This window comes from Pan troglodytes, chromosome 3, assembly GCF_028858775.2.
Source record: "Pan troglodytes isolate AG18354 chromosome 3, NHGRI_mPanTro3-v2.0_pri, whole genome shotgun sequence".
In the NCBI taxonomy this organism is placed as follows: Eukaryota; Metazoa; Chordata; class Mammalia; order Primates; family Hominidae; genus Pan; species Pan troglodytes.
In genome coordinates this window covers 60,736,280-60,753,479 of record NC_072401.2, presented here as the reverse complement: position 1 = coordinate 60,753,479, position 17,200 = coordinate 60,736,280, and the positions used below count along the sequence as shown (strand labels likewise).

The 17,200-nt window shown below is 32.5% G+C and overlaps 1 protein-coding gene across 2 annotated transcripts; it reads left to right on the top strand.

Moving 5' to 3' along the window:
* The first annotated feature begins 1,493 nt into the window (after nt 1-1,493).
* LOC471217 (UDP-glucuronosyltransferase 2B11) lies at nt 1,494-16,186 on the top strand. 2 transcript variants are annotated; one of them, XM_003310361.5, is made up of 6 exons: nt 1,494-2,231; nt 3,516-3,664; nt 7,754-7,885; nt 10,683-10,770; nt 11,609-11,828; nt 15,666-16,186. In XM_003310361.5, the coding sequence occupies exons 1-6, from the start codon at nt 1,511-1,513 to the stop codon at nt 15,943-15,945; spliced, it is 1,590 nt and encodes a 529-aa protein (XP_003310409.2). In that variant the 5' UTR covers nt 1,494-1,510; the 3' UTR covers nt 15,946-16,186. The 2 variants fall into 2 exon arrangements, with proteins under 2 accessions (XP_003310409.2, XP_016807112.1); XM_016951623.3 differs by lacking the exon at nt 15,666-16,186 and adding an exon at nt 12,918-13,069.
* The last annotated feature ends 1,014 nt before the right edge of the window (nt 16,187-17,200 follow it).

The following is a 17,200-nucleotide window of genomic DNA, read 5'->3' as shown; positions in this document are numbered from 1 at the left end:
CAAGAAAATTATGAGGAACAGGATTCCAGAATTTATGTCATTCTTGCAGATGTCAGTTCTCAGTAGTGAGCTGCTATCTGATCAGCTTAGTCTGCTAAACATTTGTTATACATTTGGTCTACAATCATCAATTTACAACTGGCAGTATGTACCAAGAACTCTGTGGAGGACTTACATTACCTCCTTCTGATGTAACTGTTGTCATATCAGAACTTAGTACAAAAATACATTTGTAGAAAGGTGAAAAGTCTGTTGCATTTTCTTCATTTTGACTTTGTATTTGAGATTTTTAACAAAAAGAAGTGGGATCAGTTTTACAGTGAAGTATTAGGTAAGTTAGTGTTTAATTTATTCACTTTTCCCTCCAATATGTGGAAAAGAACCTTCCTTTTTTGTGTCTGTTGGAGTGTGTTTATAAATTAAAATAAAAAATAACCTTTTTGGTTGTGTGAAAGACAAGGTTTGGCAAGGTTGTGGAGACATTGAAACCCTCATACATTGTTGGTGAGAATAGAATATTATTCACCCACTGTGAAAAAGTCTAGCAATTCCTCAAAAGGTTACACTTACATTTACCACATAATTCAGTAATTGCCTTTCTAGGCATATCCCCAAGAAAAATAAAAACATGTCCACAGAAATCATGTACATCAATGTTAATCCACGTTATTCATAATGGCCAAAAGTGGAAGAAAATCAATATCCATCAACTGATAAATGAATAAATAAATTGTGTTTATAAATAGCATCTGATACTATTTGGCAATAGACACGAAGTCCTTATTTACACTATTCTATGGATGGTCCTTTAAAAACATTAAACTAAATAATAGAAGGCAGCCACAAAAGACCACATATTATATGGTTTCATTTGTTTTTAAAAAGATCCTGAATAGGCATGTTTGTAGAGGCAGAAATTAGATTACTGGTTGCCCAGTGCAGGATGGATGCAGAAATTCAGTGGGGAGAAGAGAGCTAATATACGGGAATTTTCTTTTTTTTTAGATAAAACTCATTGTTATGTTGGATGCACAAGTCTGTGAATTTACAAGGAAATACTTAATTTTAAATAATAATTGATGAATCATATGGTATTTGAATTATACTTCAACAAACTTTTACAAGATATTCCTTGAACTACGATATTCAAAAATGCTATTTGCATTGTACAATCTCTTTATCTCTTATTCTGTGTCAAGGGCCCTGCAGGACTGTCTCGCTTGCCACTGTTCTTGACGCTATTATAAAATAGGTTACATAAAACAGGGTACTTGCAAGGTCATTAATCTTAGGTAGATGACAGCAAATAGAAAAGAAACATCAAACATCCTTGAGTAAATATGAAGCAATCGAACTTTGTTTGTCTCCTTGCCATCCATGTACTCACGATGTTCATATAATGTATTTACTTTGAATTGAAGGAGTTATGTTTTAACTTGATTGATTTATCTCTGTATATAAGTATGAGAAAGAAACAGTGACTTGAAAAGAATTATCACATTGTACCAGGATGGTTCTGAAATGGGCTTCAGTTCTTCTGCTGATACATCTCAGTTGTTACTTTAGCTCTGGGAGTTGTGGAAAGGTGCTGGTTTGGGCCACAGAATACAGCCTTTGGATGAATATGAAGACAATCCTGAAAGAGCTTGTTCAGAGAGGTCATGAGGTGACTGTACTGGCATCTTCAGCTTCCATTCTTTTTGATCCCAACGACTCATCCACTCTTAAACTCGAAGTTTATCCTACATCTTTAACTAAAACTGAATTTGAGAATATCGTGATGCAACAGGTTAAGAGATGGTCAGACGTTCCAAAAGATACATTTTGGTTATATTTTTCACAAGAACAAGAAATGCTGTGGGAATTATATGACATATTTAGAAACTTCTGTAAAGATATCGTTACAAATAAGAAACTTATGAAAAAACTATTAGAGTCAAGATTTGACATCGTTTTTGCAGATGCTTTTTTTCCTTGTGGTGAGCTGCTGGCTGAGCTATTTAACATACCCTTTGTGTACAGTCTCCGCTTTACTCCTGGCTACACAATTGAAAGGCACAGTGGAGGACTGATTTTCCCTCCTTCCTACATACCTATTGTTATGTCAAAATTAAGTGATCAAATGACTTTCATGGAGAGGGTAAAAAATATGCTCTATGTGCTTTATTTTGACTTTTGGTTCCGCATATGTGATATGAAGAAGTGGGATCAGTTTTACAGTGAAGTTTTAGGTAAGAATTTTTTCAATTGGTAACATAAATATCTATCTTATTTGTGTCTTTGAAGCAGAGCTTATATAGAGCCATAAAGTCAGGGAAGTGGAGTTTTTGGTAAGTGAATTTATGAAATGAAAATACAAGATGATCTATCAATCTCACAAATATTATAGAAAAGCTTAAATTATAGGGTCTCTTAAAACCCTTGGCCATCTCTCATATAGAACATGCTAGGAAATCATAAACAAATATTAGTACACCTAAGACTTTAAGCAATTACACATCTGTTTTACTATATAATGTTTTAGATCTTAAAAACAGTAAAATCCATCAAGTAACATCTTACTGAATGCATAGATTTAGAATGAGTAATTACACATTTTTCTACAACTATCTATATTACTGCAGAAATTTTTCTTTGCAAATCTCAGTTTTCTTATTTAGAAATTAAAAGATATTCCCATGTTACCAGAAGGTTTCCTTCACAGTAGAGAGAGATAATGTCTACATTTCAGATGCAAAATCAATAAGGGTAATTTGAAGTTTCTAATGTTCCTATACTCCTTCACTAAAGAATTGGAATTCATTCATTTAAAGTCCAATTATCTTGTTGAAGTGTGAAGGTTGTTATATCTATATAGTTTATTTGAAACTATGTCTCTTTATTTAAAAATATGAGACAGATTAAGGTTGAGTACCGATCTCTACTTCAATAATTTCTCAAAAATTTCCAGCTATAATTTACAAATATATTTACTTAAAAGATAATATTATTAAGATCTTAGCTCAAATCCAAACGAGTAGTTGGTACAAGGATTTCTGCCATACTCTCAAAATAGTCCAGAGTTCACTTGAAGAACCAAGGATAAAAGGATTAGCTAAATGAGCTGTGTAAACTAGACTGTTAGAAAATTGTTTTTATGGGTACAGTAGAATTAATTGGTTATGGAGCTCAAAGTGTTGTTTAAATATCTATATGCTACTATTGAAGCTTTAAAGAGAAAATAAATTGATGTTTAATTATCTATGACTTATTTTAATAATTGTGAGTATACTGACATGACATTAGAGATGTAGCTTAAGCTCATAAATCTCCCACCACTTTGCCTTTCTTATAAATAAACATGGGCAAAATATATGATACATAAAAATATATTATTCATATATATGTATATATGTATATATTTTTCAAAGCACACAAACTTTACCTACATCTTTGCCTACATTATTCTAACCCCTTTCAGAAAGTTATATAAAGTAATTATCTTACGTCATCCACTTTTTCTTTATTCCTGTCAGGAAGACCCACTACCTTATTTGAGACAATGGGGAAAGCTGACATATGGCTAATGCGAAACTCCTGGAATTTTCAGTTTCCTCATCCATTCTTACCAAACGTTGATTTTGTTGGAGGACTCCACTGCAAACCTGCCAAACCCCTACCTAAGGTAAACATACTTTCGTTGGTTTTATTTTGTTGGCTTTAAAGTTTCAGTAGAAATGAGTCTATAGTCTTCACTCAGAATGTTTGACTTACACTGAAAGAAAGATGGGAAGTAGGTGGTGTAAAGCAGATACCAATTAGAAACTCATGTACATGTTAACACCATGACACATATGTGAGTTTTATGCATATTACAAATAGAGAGGAATAGTAAGGAGACTTTGAAAATAGAGTTGGTTAAAGTAAAGTCTAGATTATGCAACACCTAAGAAGGTATTGATCATTCATTCAAAGAATATTTATAAAGGGATTAGCACAAAACACAAGTAAGTGCAGAAATTTCAGAGAAAAAAAAAGACACAGTTTCCATCCCTACATACTTTACATTCTACTTTGAAATATAGAATATAAGTAATTAATGAAAATGTTATAAAAAACTATTATCTCAAGGAAAAACCCAATGTCAAGAAAGCATCAGTGGAGACAATAGAAAGTATCCTGGAGTCACTGATTAGTAAGATGAGAGCTGAACAATATGTAGGAATAGGTAAAAGAATGACGGGGAGAGGCAGACAAAAAGGGAAAGCAGATAAAGTGGTCAGGACAGTTCTCAAGTCCTCAGGTTTTGTTTGCAGGGAATGATTAAGAATCAGATGATACTAAGAGGTAAATTAGAGCCAGATACGTATTAGGAGTTGAAATATTTGTTAAGAATATTGAAAAACTACTAAAAAGAGTTAAGAAATAAATATATATGAAACGATTCTCTTTTTTAAGAAAAGCCTCCAAGATATTCAATGGATTAAATTACAGAAGGGCCACACTGTAAACAGCCAACCATTCAGGAAATTTTCCATGGATTCAGGTAGCAGATAATGGAAAAGTGGACTAGAATGTTGATAGAAATAATTATGCCTACATTTACTAAAATAGTACCAACTTCATATTGTGTTGTGTGGAAAAAATATTAAAGCAGACAAAACATTTAAAATGTCTCTGGCATATAGTCAGTGACTCAGAAATGTTATTAATTTTGCATTATGGTTATTTTGTGATTATTACTAATACTACTAACTACTTAATATGTGCAAGTCACTTGAGATATCATTCCTCATTTAAGAGAACCAGATTATTCATCACATCAAGGTTATATTCTCTTGGAAAGTCATAGATGACAGATACCCTGTGGACTTGATTAAAATTAGACATATCAATTGTGACAGTAAGATGACCTAGTTGAAATTCTAAAATTCTACCATAAGTAATAAGGATCTTCACCAGTATTCCAGCTTAAAACACTTCCTCAGCAATATAAATGTGTGCCTTAAACATGTGCAGACAAACCCAGGGTTCACTTGATTTTAATAAAGCATTTAAGTCATTCTGCATCGAGATCCCAGAATTTAACATTTTAGAGCATAAACATACCCTATTAGAGCAGATGATGCATGCCTTATCACAAGCAACTCAGTAAAGCTTCCTGGGGGAACTTGTCTCAATCTCATAGGTGCCTGACAGAGAAACACAGAGATAGTGAACAATCCATGTATAATAAAGACGAAATAATTTCTACCACTTGTATCTGAACAGTGCCCTTAGTTTCAATACGAAAAAAAATTCTGTCAGCATATAAGATTATATTCTTTTTGAAGGAACACAAAAACCTCATATATTAATATCACCTCAAAATTAATATCACATTTTAAGGCATATGTACAAAGAAAGCCTTCTTCAATGCATTATTATGCAACCTCTTAAAAGAACATTTTTGCTTACATAAAACTGAGATGTTATTCCATTGTTAAAACTCACTATCTATGTTTAATGCAAATTGTATGGGCTTTATATAGTCACTTTCTCAAGAGACAAAAGCTGAGGTAAGACTAATGAAAAATCTATGCCACTCTACACTGCTCTTGAAAGATTTCCCCATTCACATTAAGGGAAACTGACAGTGCAAACAGGAGGAGGAAGAGAGTAGGAGGTGTAGAAGGACAAGAAAAAAGGTTGACTAGTAGTACAATAGTGGTCATTACTAATACTAGGTCTTGTTATTAACTTGCAGAAAGCTTTGAATGCAAGTCAACGGTTGTGAAACTGCTTCTTTAATTGTTTCTTATGTAAAACAATCGCTAACCCAGGTTGCATTCTTTTCAATTATATATTACATTCTCAGATAATTTCTATATATTTTAAGAGAATAAGACACTTGACAAAATGTATCAAGTGTTTTAAAAATGCGTATTGTTATTAATTTTATAATATATTCATGTGAAATCATAAAAAAATCAAGGTGTATCTATTAAACATTATGGAAAATATTCACAAAAGTAACATTAGAAGTAATCCAACATCTTATATGAAAGAATGATTAAAACGTATGTGCATATAGTAGCATTAAAATAATTTTATCAATGAAATGTTCAGTTACACTTTCAGCCATAATACAAAGTGAATTAGAAAATGATAAATATAGCAAGATGGCAAGTTTTTGCAGGAGGAAATGTATATACAATAAGATTAAAATTTTCTAAATAAGTGTCACATGTGTACATTGACCTATATAAATTTGATGAAATCCATAATAAAAAATACATATTTTCTATAAATTATACCTCTAGATAGAAATTTTAGAAAAATTATTTTTTAAAAAGGTTTTCATACTTTTATAAAATTTCTTACATTAATTTTGTATTATTTTTATAATATTATCACTAAAGGAGAAACAACCAGTCCATATCAGTGATGAATCTCTAAACAGAGGTTAGATTCCTTCAACACCTGGTAGAAAAACAAGGCTCTGATATCAAGCCAGTGAGATGAAACACTGAAAACGAGTTACATTAAATGTGGCTACAGGTAACTGCAATCACACACAACACCTAGAAGCCCCAGGTATTACGTGGAATAGTAGTACAAGGACTCTCACGTTAACGTAAGATTAAAAATCATATTTTAAGAAAACACTCTGCCATATGTGATGCACTGTTTACATTTAGATGTTTTTTTCTTTGTTTTGTTAAAAAACATTTGGAAAAGTTTTACCCCAATGATTAAATCTGAAAATATTTAAATTTAAATATTGGTATACATTGGGGAACTCAAGTCACAATAATTCTCAATCAATTGCAGCCAAGCACATCTTCACCAGGAGTGTAATGTGGTGTGCGTGAGCTATTCAAAAGAGAGACAAGATCTCCCCTGCAGAAAGGCCTGGTGGCCTCTTCTATTCTGGTGCAAGTGCTGCCTCTGAGACACAACAAAGTGATGATGAGAGTTCCTCACATGCAGTTATAAATAGCACATCAATTTAACAGTGTGATTTCAGGGCAATAGGTGCTCCACCTGAACAATAACCCGAAAGGTTATTCAACAACTAACTATAAACTCCACAATTCCATATGATAAATGAGACTCCCAAGACTGATTCATAAAAATTCCAAATCACAATATTAGACTCAGGAATGTCAGTGATTCTTAACCACCAGCTTTTATTTTCATTTTTTGAAAAACTACTGGAAAACTCTGACAAACTTTAAGTGAAGCATAAAGCGTTGTAGAGGAACATAAATGTAGATATAAAATTATCCCAACTGTGAATATCTTTTCCTCAGTGCTCTTATTTAGGGAAGTAGACCACTAATGGCTTCAAACTAAAAGAATTCTACAGAAAACCTGCCTGAAATAAACACAAGTGATTTAGTAGAACAAAAACATAGGATTAAAGCCGAGTGGTGCCACTATTCCAAGAACTTATGTTAGTAATTATAGTATAATAAGTGAAGGGTCTGGGTATATTTTTTAACATTATCTCCCTGACTACAATGTAATAGCTCCATTTCTTTTCTCCATTACACACATGCAGACGGATACCTACATACACACACATATTTACACAAATATCCTTAACAGAGGCCAACTATCTCAAACATCTTCTTGCAAAGAAACTGAGTGATTCAGTTAAAATATATTATTTACTCCAATAATTCCTCAAAATACTTGATTTTCTCTCTTTAATATTTGGTACCAATTCTTTCAGTAGTGCCTGCTGTGGTGATACTCTTTTTTGATGAAACAATTTTTTTTTTCACAGGAAATGGAGGAGTTTGTACAGAGCTCTGGAGAAAATGGTGTCGTGGTGTTTTCTCTGGGGTCAATGGTCAGTAACATGACAGCAGAAAGGGCCAATGTAATTGCAACAGCCCTTGCCAAGATCCCACAAAAGGTAAGATAAAGTGCCTTACTGGTGTGGAAAACTACTGAAAGAGGCTGTTAAAGTTTGTGATCTACATAGAAAGAATATTAAGAGTAGATTGAACTCTTTACAGCCAAATACAGCCCTAAATATGCCTGTGTAGCTTCCACCGACACAAGTAATAGTTGTGCCTCAGACTTAGTGGTTACATGTGGCCCTGGGGGAGTTACTGCCCTTGTTATGCATGAGTGGCTCCTATTAGTATCAGTGGGAACTCAGTACTCCATATGTATCCACAAAAGGGAACTTGAGACTCATGGTTATTTTTAATTTCTGATATTAACAGTCATACACACTGCTGAATTTAACTCAATATAGTTCAGGTAAGTGAAAATGGTGCTTAATGTAATGTTTAGAATGATTTTCAGGTGTTTTCAACTAAAAATATATATCCAGAACGGTGTCTTTGTAGAAATACAAGGAAGACTTACGATAATTTTCTTCAAAACACTTTTCCTAATCTCAGCAATATCCAATGAGTGAAGAAGGTTTGACTTACTCTTGGGCCACCTCTATTACTTATTGTACTCTGGAAGCTCTTGGTGAATGTTTACAATTAAGGAATGTACTATTTCTGTTTGTACTTTAAGTCAAATGCTTATGTGAAATATGTGACAACAAATAGAGAACACTGCCTGAAGCAGGAAGATGAAAGAGAAAGGATGGAGATGGATCCTGACCTGAAGGTGGATCCTGTCCAGTATAAAATGTGGCCCCACAAGGACTCAGCACTATCTACCAGATTAACAACCCCTCCCAATGGAGGCAGCAGAAGGAAATATAGGAAGGAGTCAAACAGAAGGAAGCCAGGCAGGGGAACAGGTTCAGATGTCCCCTCCATAGAACACAGTAGGAATATATTTTCTTCTATATAGAATAAACCAGAGACCTTTGTGTATTTGTGAATTACTTTTTAATTTCGTATCTGATAAAGCTTTCTTGTAATGACCTCTAACTTTTTGCTGAAACCTGAGTTACTTTAACACTGATGTAGCAAATAAAAGTTAAACACTGTAAATTATTGTTCAGTTTGTGAGGATTGCTTTGGAGTTTCAAAATTAGTAACTTAAACATAAAAATGTCTTGGCTATAGCAGAACATATTAATCACTGTTGTCAAAGTTTGTAGCATGTTGTCTAAGTGTTAATAATCAGTTGACCAAATTCAGCAAAATACAATTTTGAGTTTATTCAACAGCTTTATTTGTATTCATGATACCAACAGGTTCCTCATTTCTAGGCAAAAAAAAAAAAAAAATCCAAAATTAACAATACGGTAATATTCTGAATTTGTGTCAAAAATTGTTACTTGAAATTTTTCTGGGAAATAGTGCTTGATAATTTGTAATTCCAATGAAGTTATACATAAAACCTTGGCAGCATTTATTTAGTTCTTATAAGTAGCTTATTTTACAGACTTGCTATTTTGTCAATCAAAGGACAACAGGCTCTAATATAATAACCTACCAACAAGTAGATATATTTAAACTACTTCTCATATTATTCAAAAATAAATGAATACATTACAATTAAATTTGGAGATGAAGACTAATATAAAATACATAAAACAAACATATAGGTCATTACTAAATAGTTACTGTTTTTTTACACTGGAATTACAATGACTCCCTATAATTCTTTATACTTTTTTTAAGAATATTTTTATTTTTTAAATTAAATTAATTTAACTTTTATTTTTAACATTTATTTTAATTCAGGAGTACATGTGCAGGTTTCTTACATAGGTAAACTTGTGTCATGGGGGTTTGCTGTACTGATTGTTTCATCACCCAGGTATTAAAACTAATATTTGTTTATTATTTTACCTGATCCTCTCTTTCCTCCCACCCTCCACCCTCCTATACATCTCAGTGTATGTTGTTGCCATCTATGTGTCCAAGTGTTCTCATCTTTTAGCTTCCACTCATAAGTGAGGACATGTCACATTTGGATTTCAATTCCTATGTTAGTTTGCTAAGGCTAATGGCCTCCTGCTCCATCTTTATCCCTGCAAAAATACATATTTTTGTTTTTTAATGGCTGCATAATATTCTGTAGTGTATATATACCATATTTTCTTTATTCATTCCATAATTGATGGTCATTTAGGTTGATTGCATGTCCTTGCTATTGTGAATAGTACTGCAACTAACATATATGCTCATGGATCTTTATAAAGAACAAGTTATAGTCCTTTCGTTATATACCCAGTAATGGGATTGCTGGGTTTCATGGTATTTTTGCCTCTAGGTTTTTGAGGAATGGCCACACTGTCTTCCACAATGGTTGAACTAACTTACATTCCAACCAACAGAGTATAAGCATTCCTTTTCTATATAACCTCACCAACATCATGATATTTTTTGAATTTTTAATAATGGCCACTCTGACTGGTGTGAGATGCTATCTCATTATGGTTTTGATTTGAATTTCTCTAATGATCTGTGATGTTAAGTTATTTGTCTTCATATGATGGTTGGCCGCAGGTAGGTCTTCTTTTAAAAAGTGTAACAATTTTTTAAATACTTGAACTTTTCATTGATAATCTTATTTTTCTAAGGTACTATTTTGGAAAATCACGGTTTCTTATATATCTAAATCATTATAAAAGTTAAGAAAATAAAATGTGAGTATTCTTTTTACATCAGTCTTTGAGTAGATTTATTTACTAACATCCCTTGATCTCATTCCTACCCTTTTTACAGTTCTAACATTCTACAATTTTTGAGTTCCACTCATGGAATAAGATATTCTCTTTACCATAACAGGTTCTGTGGAGATTTGATGGGAATAAACCGGATGCCTTAGGTCTCAATACTCGGCTGTACAAGTGGATACCCCAGAATGACCTTCTAGGTAACACTCTGGTGAACAAATACTGGATATATTAGTAACTGCACATTAGAGTGTTAATAGTTCATCTTGAAACATGCTTATTGAATATTTCTTATAGGAAAACAAAAAAGAACTTCTTTATATTTATTTTCCAGTCCTAGGGGAAAAGAATATGCTATAATTGTTGGCATTTTATGATACACACTCACATTCTTTATGGTCAGAATCAGAGAGAATCTTTATTTCAGGTGCTATTATATCTCACAGAATTTTTCAATATCTTCCTTGGCTGTCTCTCTGTCTCCTATTTCTACAACTTTACACCTGTTTTCTCCTCTCCTGCAGGGTTATTTCAAATGCCACTAAATATAATAGCTCTTCTATCACCAGTGACTCTATTTTCCGGAGGACTAAATTCCTAATCTTAATCTTAAAGTAATGACACATTTCATGATGAAGTGTAACCTGTCTTTCCTCAATCCTAGCACCACCAACAACCCACTGCCTGCTGCCTTGCACACCCCACATATCACACTCTGTGACTGTACTTAAAATAAAACTTTATTTCATGCCCATCTCTTTGCTGTCCTCTTTTGTGCACATTTAAAAAATCTAGAATGCACTTTTCATTAGTCCAACTGAAAATCTTGTATTAAGTTTTGCAGTCTGAAGTCACACACACCACATAGCTTTCAGTTACATCTCCTAAACAAGTACGTGTTTTTTCCTCTGAAGTCTGAAAAGTAATAGCAAATTAGTTCAATGTGTTATCTAGAAAACACTGTCACTTTCAGAGCCTTTCACTGTGCATCTCATTTTATTCCTATGAATAATTTTGCTAAAATTCATCCAATCCTAGGTCATCCAAAGACCAGAGCTTTTATAACTCATGGTGGAGCCAGTGGCATCTATGAGGCGATCTACCATGGGATCCCTATGGTGGGCATTCCATTGTTTTGGGATCAACCTGATAACATTGCTTACATGAAGGCCAAGGGAGCAGCTGTTAGATTGGACTTCAACACAATGTCGAGTACAGACTTGTTGAATGCACTGAAGACAGTAATTAATGATCCTTTGTGAGTAGAACAATGTTTTTCAGTAGGTGGTATTTGTAGACAGCTTTTCTTGTCAATAGTGAGCATGAGTTTCATCCTTTTTATAAGAGAGTGATTTTGAAAGAATTTAAATAATTTAACCAATCTGAAATCGGCTTTTTTAATCTGTTATTTAAAAATTGTATTTGAACCCCATATATCTAATGAGTAACCAGTTAGTGAAAAAATTTTCTAAACAAAAATAATTTTTAAATGATAAATAATATAAAAAATACGTTTCTTAAAATTTTAACATAATGAATCCATAGTAGAAAGGAAGAATAAACTTGAAATAATATAATAAAATGTTTTAATTAAATATCTAAAATGACTCAGAATATAACTATTTTCTTGCTGAAAAATTAATTTTTATCATCATTATTGTAACAGACTTGAAAATGAGATTTAATTTTGATAGCTTAAAATCCACCTATTTATGCCATAAAATCCAAATATTTTTACTATGTTTACAGTCATGAAATTATCATCATTATATAATTTTAGAACATTTTTATCAACACAGAAGAAACTGCAATGACACCAAAATCAATTCTCATGACTGCTTAGTCCTAGTCTAACACCAATTTGTTTTCTTTCTCTATAAGTTATTCTCTCTAGATATTTCATATAAATGGAATTATACAGTCTTGGGTGCTGTGTAAATGACATTTCACTTAGCTTAACTTTTTGTGTTGTTTTATGGTTTTTATTTTAATTCATATCGTTGTGTGTTTTAATACTTCATTTCCTTTACACTTGTATAATATTTTATAGTATGGATATGTCATAATTTAGTTGTTCATTTGTCAGTGCATTGGCCTTTTGATTGTTTCCAATTGTGGCTACTAGGAATATTGCTATACATGTTTTTGCATAAACATGTTTTACTTTCTTTTGGGTTGATGCTATAAGTGGAATTGCTGCCTCATGTGAGAACTGTATGTTTATGAAGAACTGCTAAACTGTTTTCCAAAGTACTTGTTCCATTCATCACTACCGTCAGCAGTATAACATGGTTCCAATTCCTCCACACTGTTGCCAAACCTTTTGTTTTCTGTCTTTTTGTTACAGCCTTCTTAGTGGGTGTAATGATCTCTCATCCTGGTCTTGGATTGCATTTTCATTACTGCTGAAGATGTTGAGAATCTTTAAGTGTGCTTATTGATCATTCACATATCTTCTTAGAAAACATGTCTACTCTAATGCTTGGAACATTTTTACCTTTGTTATTTGTCTTATTATTAAGTTTTAAGAACTATTTATATATTATGGGTCAAATCAGATATATAATTTTTAAATATTTTTCCCATTCTGGGTGCACTAACTTTTTACTTTTTGATCATGGTCTTTGAAGCACAAAAAATATAATTTTAAGTTATATTTTTAATAATTGATTTTGTTCACACCCCAAAGATAACAATGTGAATAATTCCTTGCGGAGTCCAGCTACCATCAATTCAGCATTTATAACTACTCTCAATAAAGTTTTTGTGTAAGGAGGGTATCATCTAAAGGAATACTTTAAGAATACTTTATCCCAAAGAAAATAGAAGGGTAATGAATGATCAATATACCTTTAAAGAAGATGGGAAATAATTGAAAGGCAACACAAACCAGCTTGGACAAATAGAAAAGAAATATAAAACAAAGTGGTAGATTTAAATGTGATTATACAAATACTTTCACTCAATCTAAACAGACTTTTAATAAAAGAGCAAATAATAAGTAAGGACAGAAAACATTTGAAGAACACAATTAACAAATGGAATCTTATAATGTAAAATGATATACACACACATATATACATAAACAATACACATGTATGTATTGTATATATCAACTTGAAGACACATTTTCCTAGAGTAGGTCAAATAGTTAATCTTTACTTGAAGTGATGTGCGGTGGGCAATAAATCAAGACTTAGGAAATATAAAAAGATTCAATATTATGAAGACTATATGATCCAGCCATAGTGGAATTAAAGGAGGTTAAAAATACTATTACTAAAATATCTTTAAATTTTGGAAGTTAACAAAATACACTTCAAAAAAGTTTAAAGTCAAGAAGTAAATCATAAGTATGCATGCACTTTTATCACAGCAATTCTGCTCTCAATTATATACCCAACAGATATACATAAATATATAAATCTAATGCTGTATAGAAAAGTGTTCATGACAGAATTATCAACAGTGTCCAAAAATTGTTAGCAACCCAAATATCTATTCATCATAAAATAAAGACGTAATCTGTGGTTTATCAATCAACAGAATACTACATAGCAATGGAATTACCCAAGAACTGCTACATTAAAGAAAAAGACACTAATGAGTACATATTATATAATTCAATTACACAAACAAGCAAAACTAATGTTGGTATTCGAAGTCAGGCTAATCCTTAGTTTTGTTCTTAGTTGGAGGACAAAAGTAGTCACTAAATGGTTCAGAAAAAGAAAGTTATTCTGGGCAGGTTGTAATAGCCTATAACATGACCTGAACAGTAGGTAAATTGGTATCTTCACCTCAAGATAACGTTCAAGATGATCTTCCATTTTTGAACTATTCACTTAGTGTATGTATATTTATCTTTTGTGTTTTATATTTAAATGTATATTTTATGAGATATATAAATCATTTACAAAATTCTAGGAATCAGATAGAAAATAAGCACAGAAAATAGAGAAAATCCTAGAGGCTCCATCATAGTCTGGCCAGTAAAAGCCTCTCTTAGAGGTAACACTTAGAGGGTAGCCACAAAAAGGGAGAGAAGCATGCCTTGGGTTGTAGCAAGAAAGAATACTCCAAAAGCAGGAGAGAAGGGACAAAATGTGTAAAGTGGTAAGATGAGAACACCTTTGGAAGCTTAAAGAAAATTAGAAGGCCAATCTAGAAGACAGTGTGCAGGGGAAAAGTGTTAGAATAAGAGCTTGCCAGTGTCTTACAATGTAGGGTTCTGTAGACCAAATAACAGAGTTGAATTTTATGATTAAAACAATGAGAAGCCAGGCAAAAATCTTAATCAGAAGAGTGTCATAATCTGACTTTAATTTCTAAAAGTCATTCTGGCTACAGGGTGGGAAACAGAAGGAGACAAAAGAGTAATGTAAAAGCAAAGTGACAAGCTATGAGGTATGTCACTCACCATGATAAAATTCCTTTTTAGGAACTTACAGATGATAATTCTCACATCGCATTTTCACAATCTTTCTTATGGCACTTGAAATGGCTCATGATGTTGAGTTATGTCACTCACCATGATAAAATTCCTTTTTAGGAACTTACAGATGATAATTCTCACATCGCATTTTCACAATCTTTCTTATGGCACTTGAAATGGCTCATGATGTTGAGCATGTACTCATATGCCTGTTTGAGAACTAAGAGTGTAATTGGATTGTTCATAATACAAAGGATAAATGCTTAAAGGGTGAATATCCTATTTTTCATGATGTGATTATTTCACATTGTATCAAAACATCTCATGTACCCCATAAATATATATGCTTAATATGGACCCACAAAAACTTAAAATTAAACAATTAAAAACAATTAAAATGCCTTATATTTTCTCTGCTTGAAAAAAATTAACTTTCTCACCTGATCTTCCATTTCTACTTTAAAAATATTTGTCAATTAGAAAAGTCCAATTTAAAAGCCAAACTTTCTATGGTGACTCAAATTAAAATACACAAATTCTCTGTCAATTCTTTGACATTTACTTTGAATTATTTGACACTTTAAAAGCCTTTCATAGACTTGATATGTACAGGCAAATTAACTTACTTTCAGTGTTGGTATCTTTATTTTTATCCTTCAGATATAAAGAGAATATTATGAAATTATCAAGAATTCAACATGATCAACCAGTGAAGCCCCTGGATCGAGCAGTCTTCTGGATTGAATTTGTCATGCGCCACAAAGGAGCCAAACACCTTCGAGTTGCAGCCCGTGACCTCACCTGGTTCCAGTACCACTCTTTGGATGTGATTGGGCTTTTGCTGGCCTGTGTGGCAACTGTGATATTTATCATCACAAAGTTTTGTCTGTTTTGTTTTTGGAAGTTTGCTAGAAAAGGGAAGAAGGGAAAAAGGGATTAGTTATGTCTGACATTTGAAGCTGGAATCCCTGACAGATGGGATGACTTCAGTTTATTCCAGCAAGAAAGATTGTGATGCAAGATTTCTTTCTTCCCGTGACAAAAAAAAAAAAAAAACTTTTCAAAATCTACCTTGTCAAGTAAAAATTTGTTTTCCAGAGATTTACCACCCAGGTAATGATTAGAAATATTTTGTGGCAATGAAGAAAACACTAGGGAAAATAAAAAATAATATAAAGCCATATGAGCTCATATTGAAATTTGTTGCACTTATATTGAGATTTGTTGTTTTAATTCACAAGTTACACGAAAAAAAATTACTCAGCTTAACTATATTTCACACATTTTACATAAACACAAGAACATTAAGAAGTCTACTGACAGTATCAGTACTGTTTTGCACATACTCAGAATAATTTGGCTTCATTTTGCACAGGATTCTGTTGTTTTAACTGTTGCTAAAGATACTATCACATAGTTAAATTGTAAAGAAAGTCTCTCTCTGCCTTTTGATATTTTGAGATATGTAGTATTGCTTCACTTTTACACTCCATGCAGCTTTATTGTCAAATTTTTTGCTAAAATTGATGGCCAAATGTTTACTGTTTTAAGAACTTAAGTCATTTCTCAGTGGAAATTATGTGGAATTAGAAATATAGCCAATCTTTCCTGCTTCCTACTGTAAAATTTAACTATTTTGCCACATCTTTGGTTTCATGAGCAAATTCTATTTTTTCCAGATATTTAAACATATTTGTCTGGTTGATTTTATTCTCATAGTTTTAATTACTTCAATAGTTATTTGGGAACAGGTTGTGTTTGATTAGATGGATAAGTTTTTTAGTGGTAATTTCTGAGGTTTTGGTGCACATATCATGTGAGAAGTGTACCTTGCACTGAATGTATAGTCTAGTATCCCTTGACCCCCTCCCACCCTCCCATCTGAATCCTTAGAGCCCATTATATCATTCTTATGCCTTTGCATCCTAATAGCTTAGATCCCACTTATAAGTGACAATGGATGATGTTCAGTTTTCTATTCCTGAATTACTTCACTTAGAATAATGCTCTGCCACTTCACGCAAGTTGCTGTTAATGCCATTAGTTTGTTTCTTTTTACAGCTTAGTAGTATTCCATGGTATGTATATATATATATATATATATATATATATAATGTATATGCGTGTGTATACATATGTGCGTGTGTGTGTGTGTGTGTGTGTGTGTGTATCAGGGGAACCCACCCTCAATATTT

Bases quoted from the DNA above. Each gene is read 5' to 3' on its own strand.
- LOC471217 (XM_003310361.5), top strand. From the start codon at position 1,511: ATGGTTCTGAAATGGGCTTCAGTTCTTCTGCTGATACATCTCAGTTGT. The intron at 2,232-3,515 runs GTAAGAATTTTT...TATTCCTGTCAG, and splicing joins GTTTTACAGTGAAGTTTTAG to GAAGACCCACTACCTTATTT. The intron at 3,665-7,753 runs GTAAACATACTT...TTTTTTTCACAG, and splicing joins CTGCCAAACCCCTACCTAAG to GAAATGGAGGAGTTTGTACA.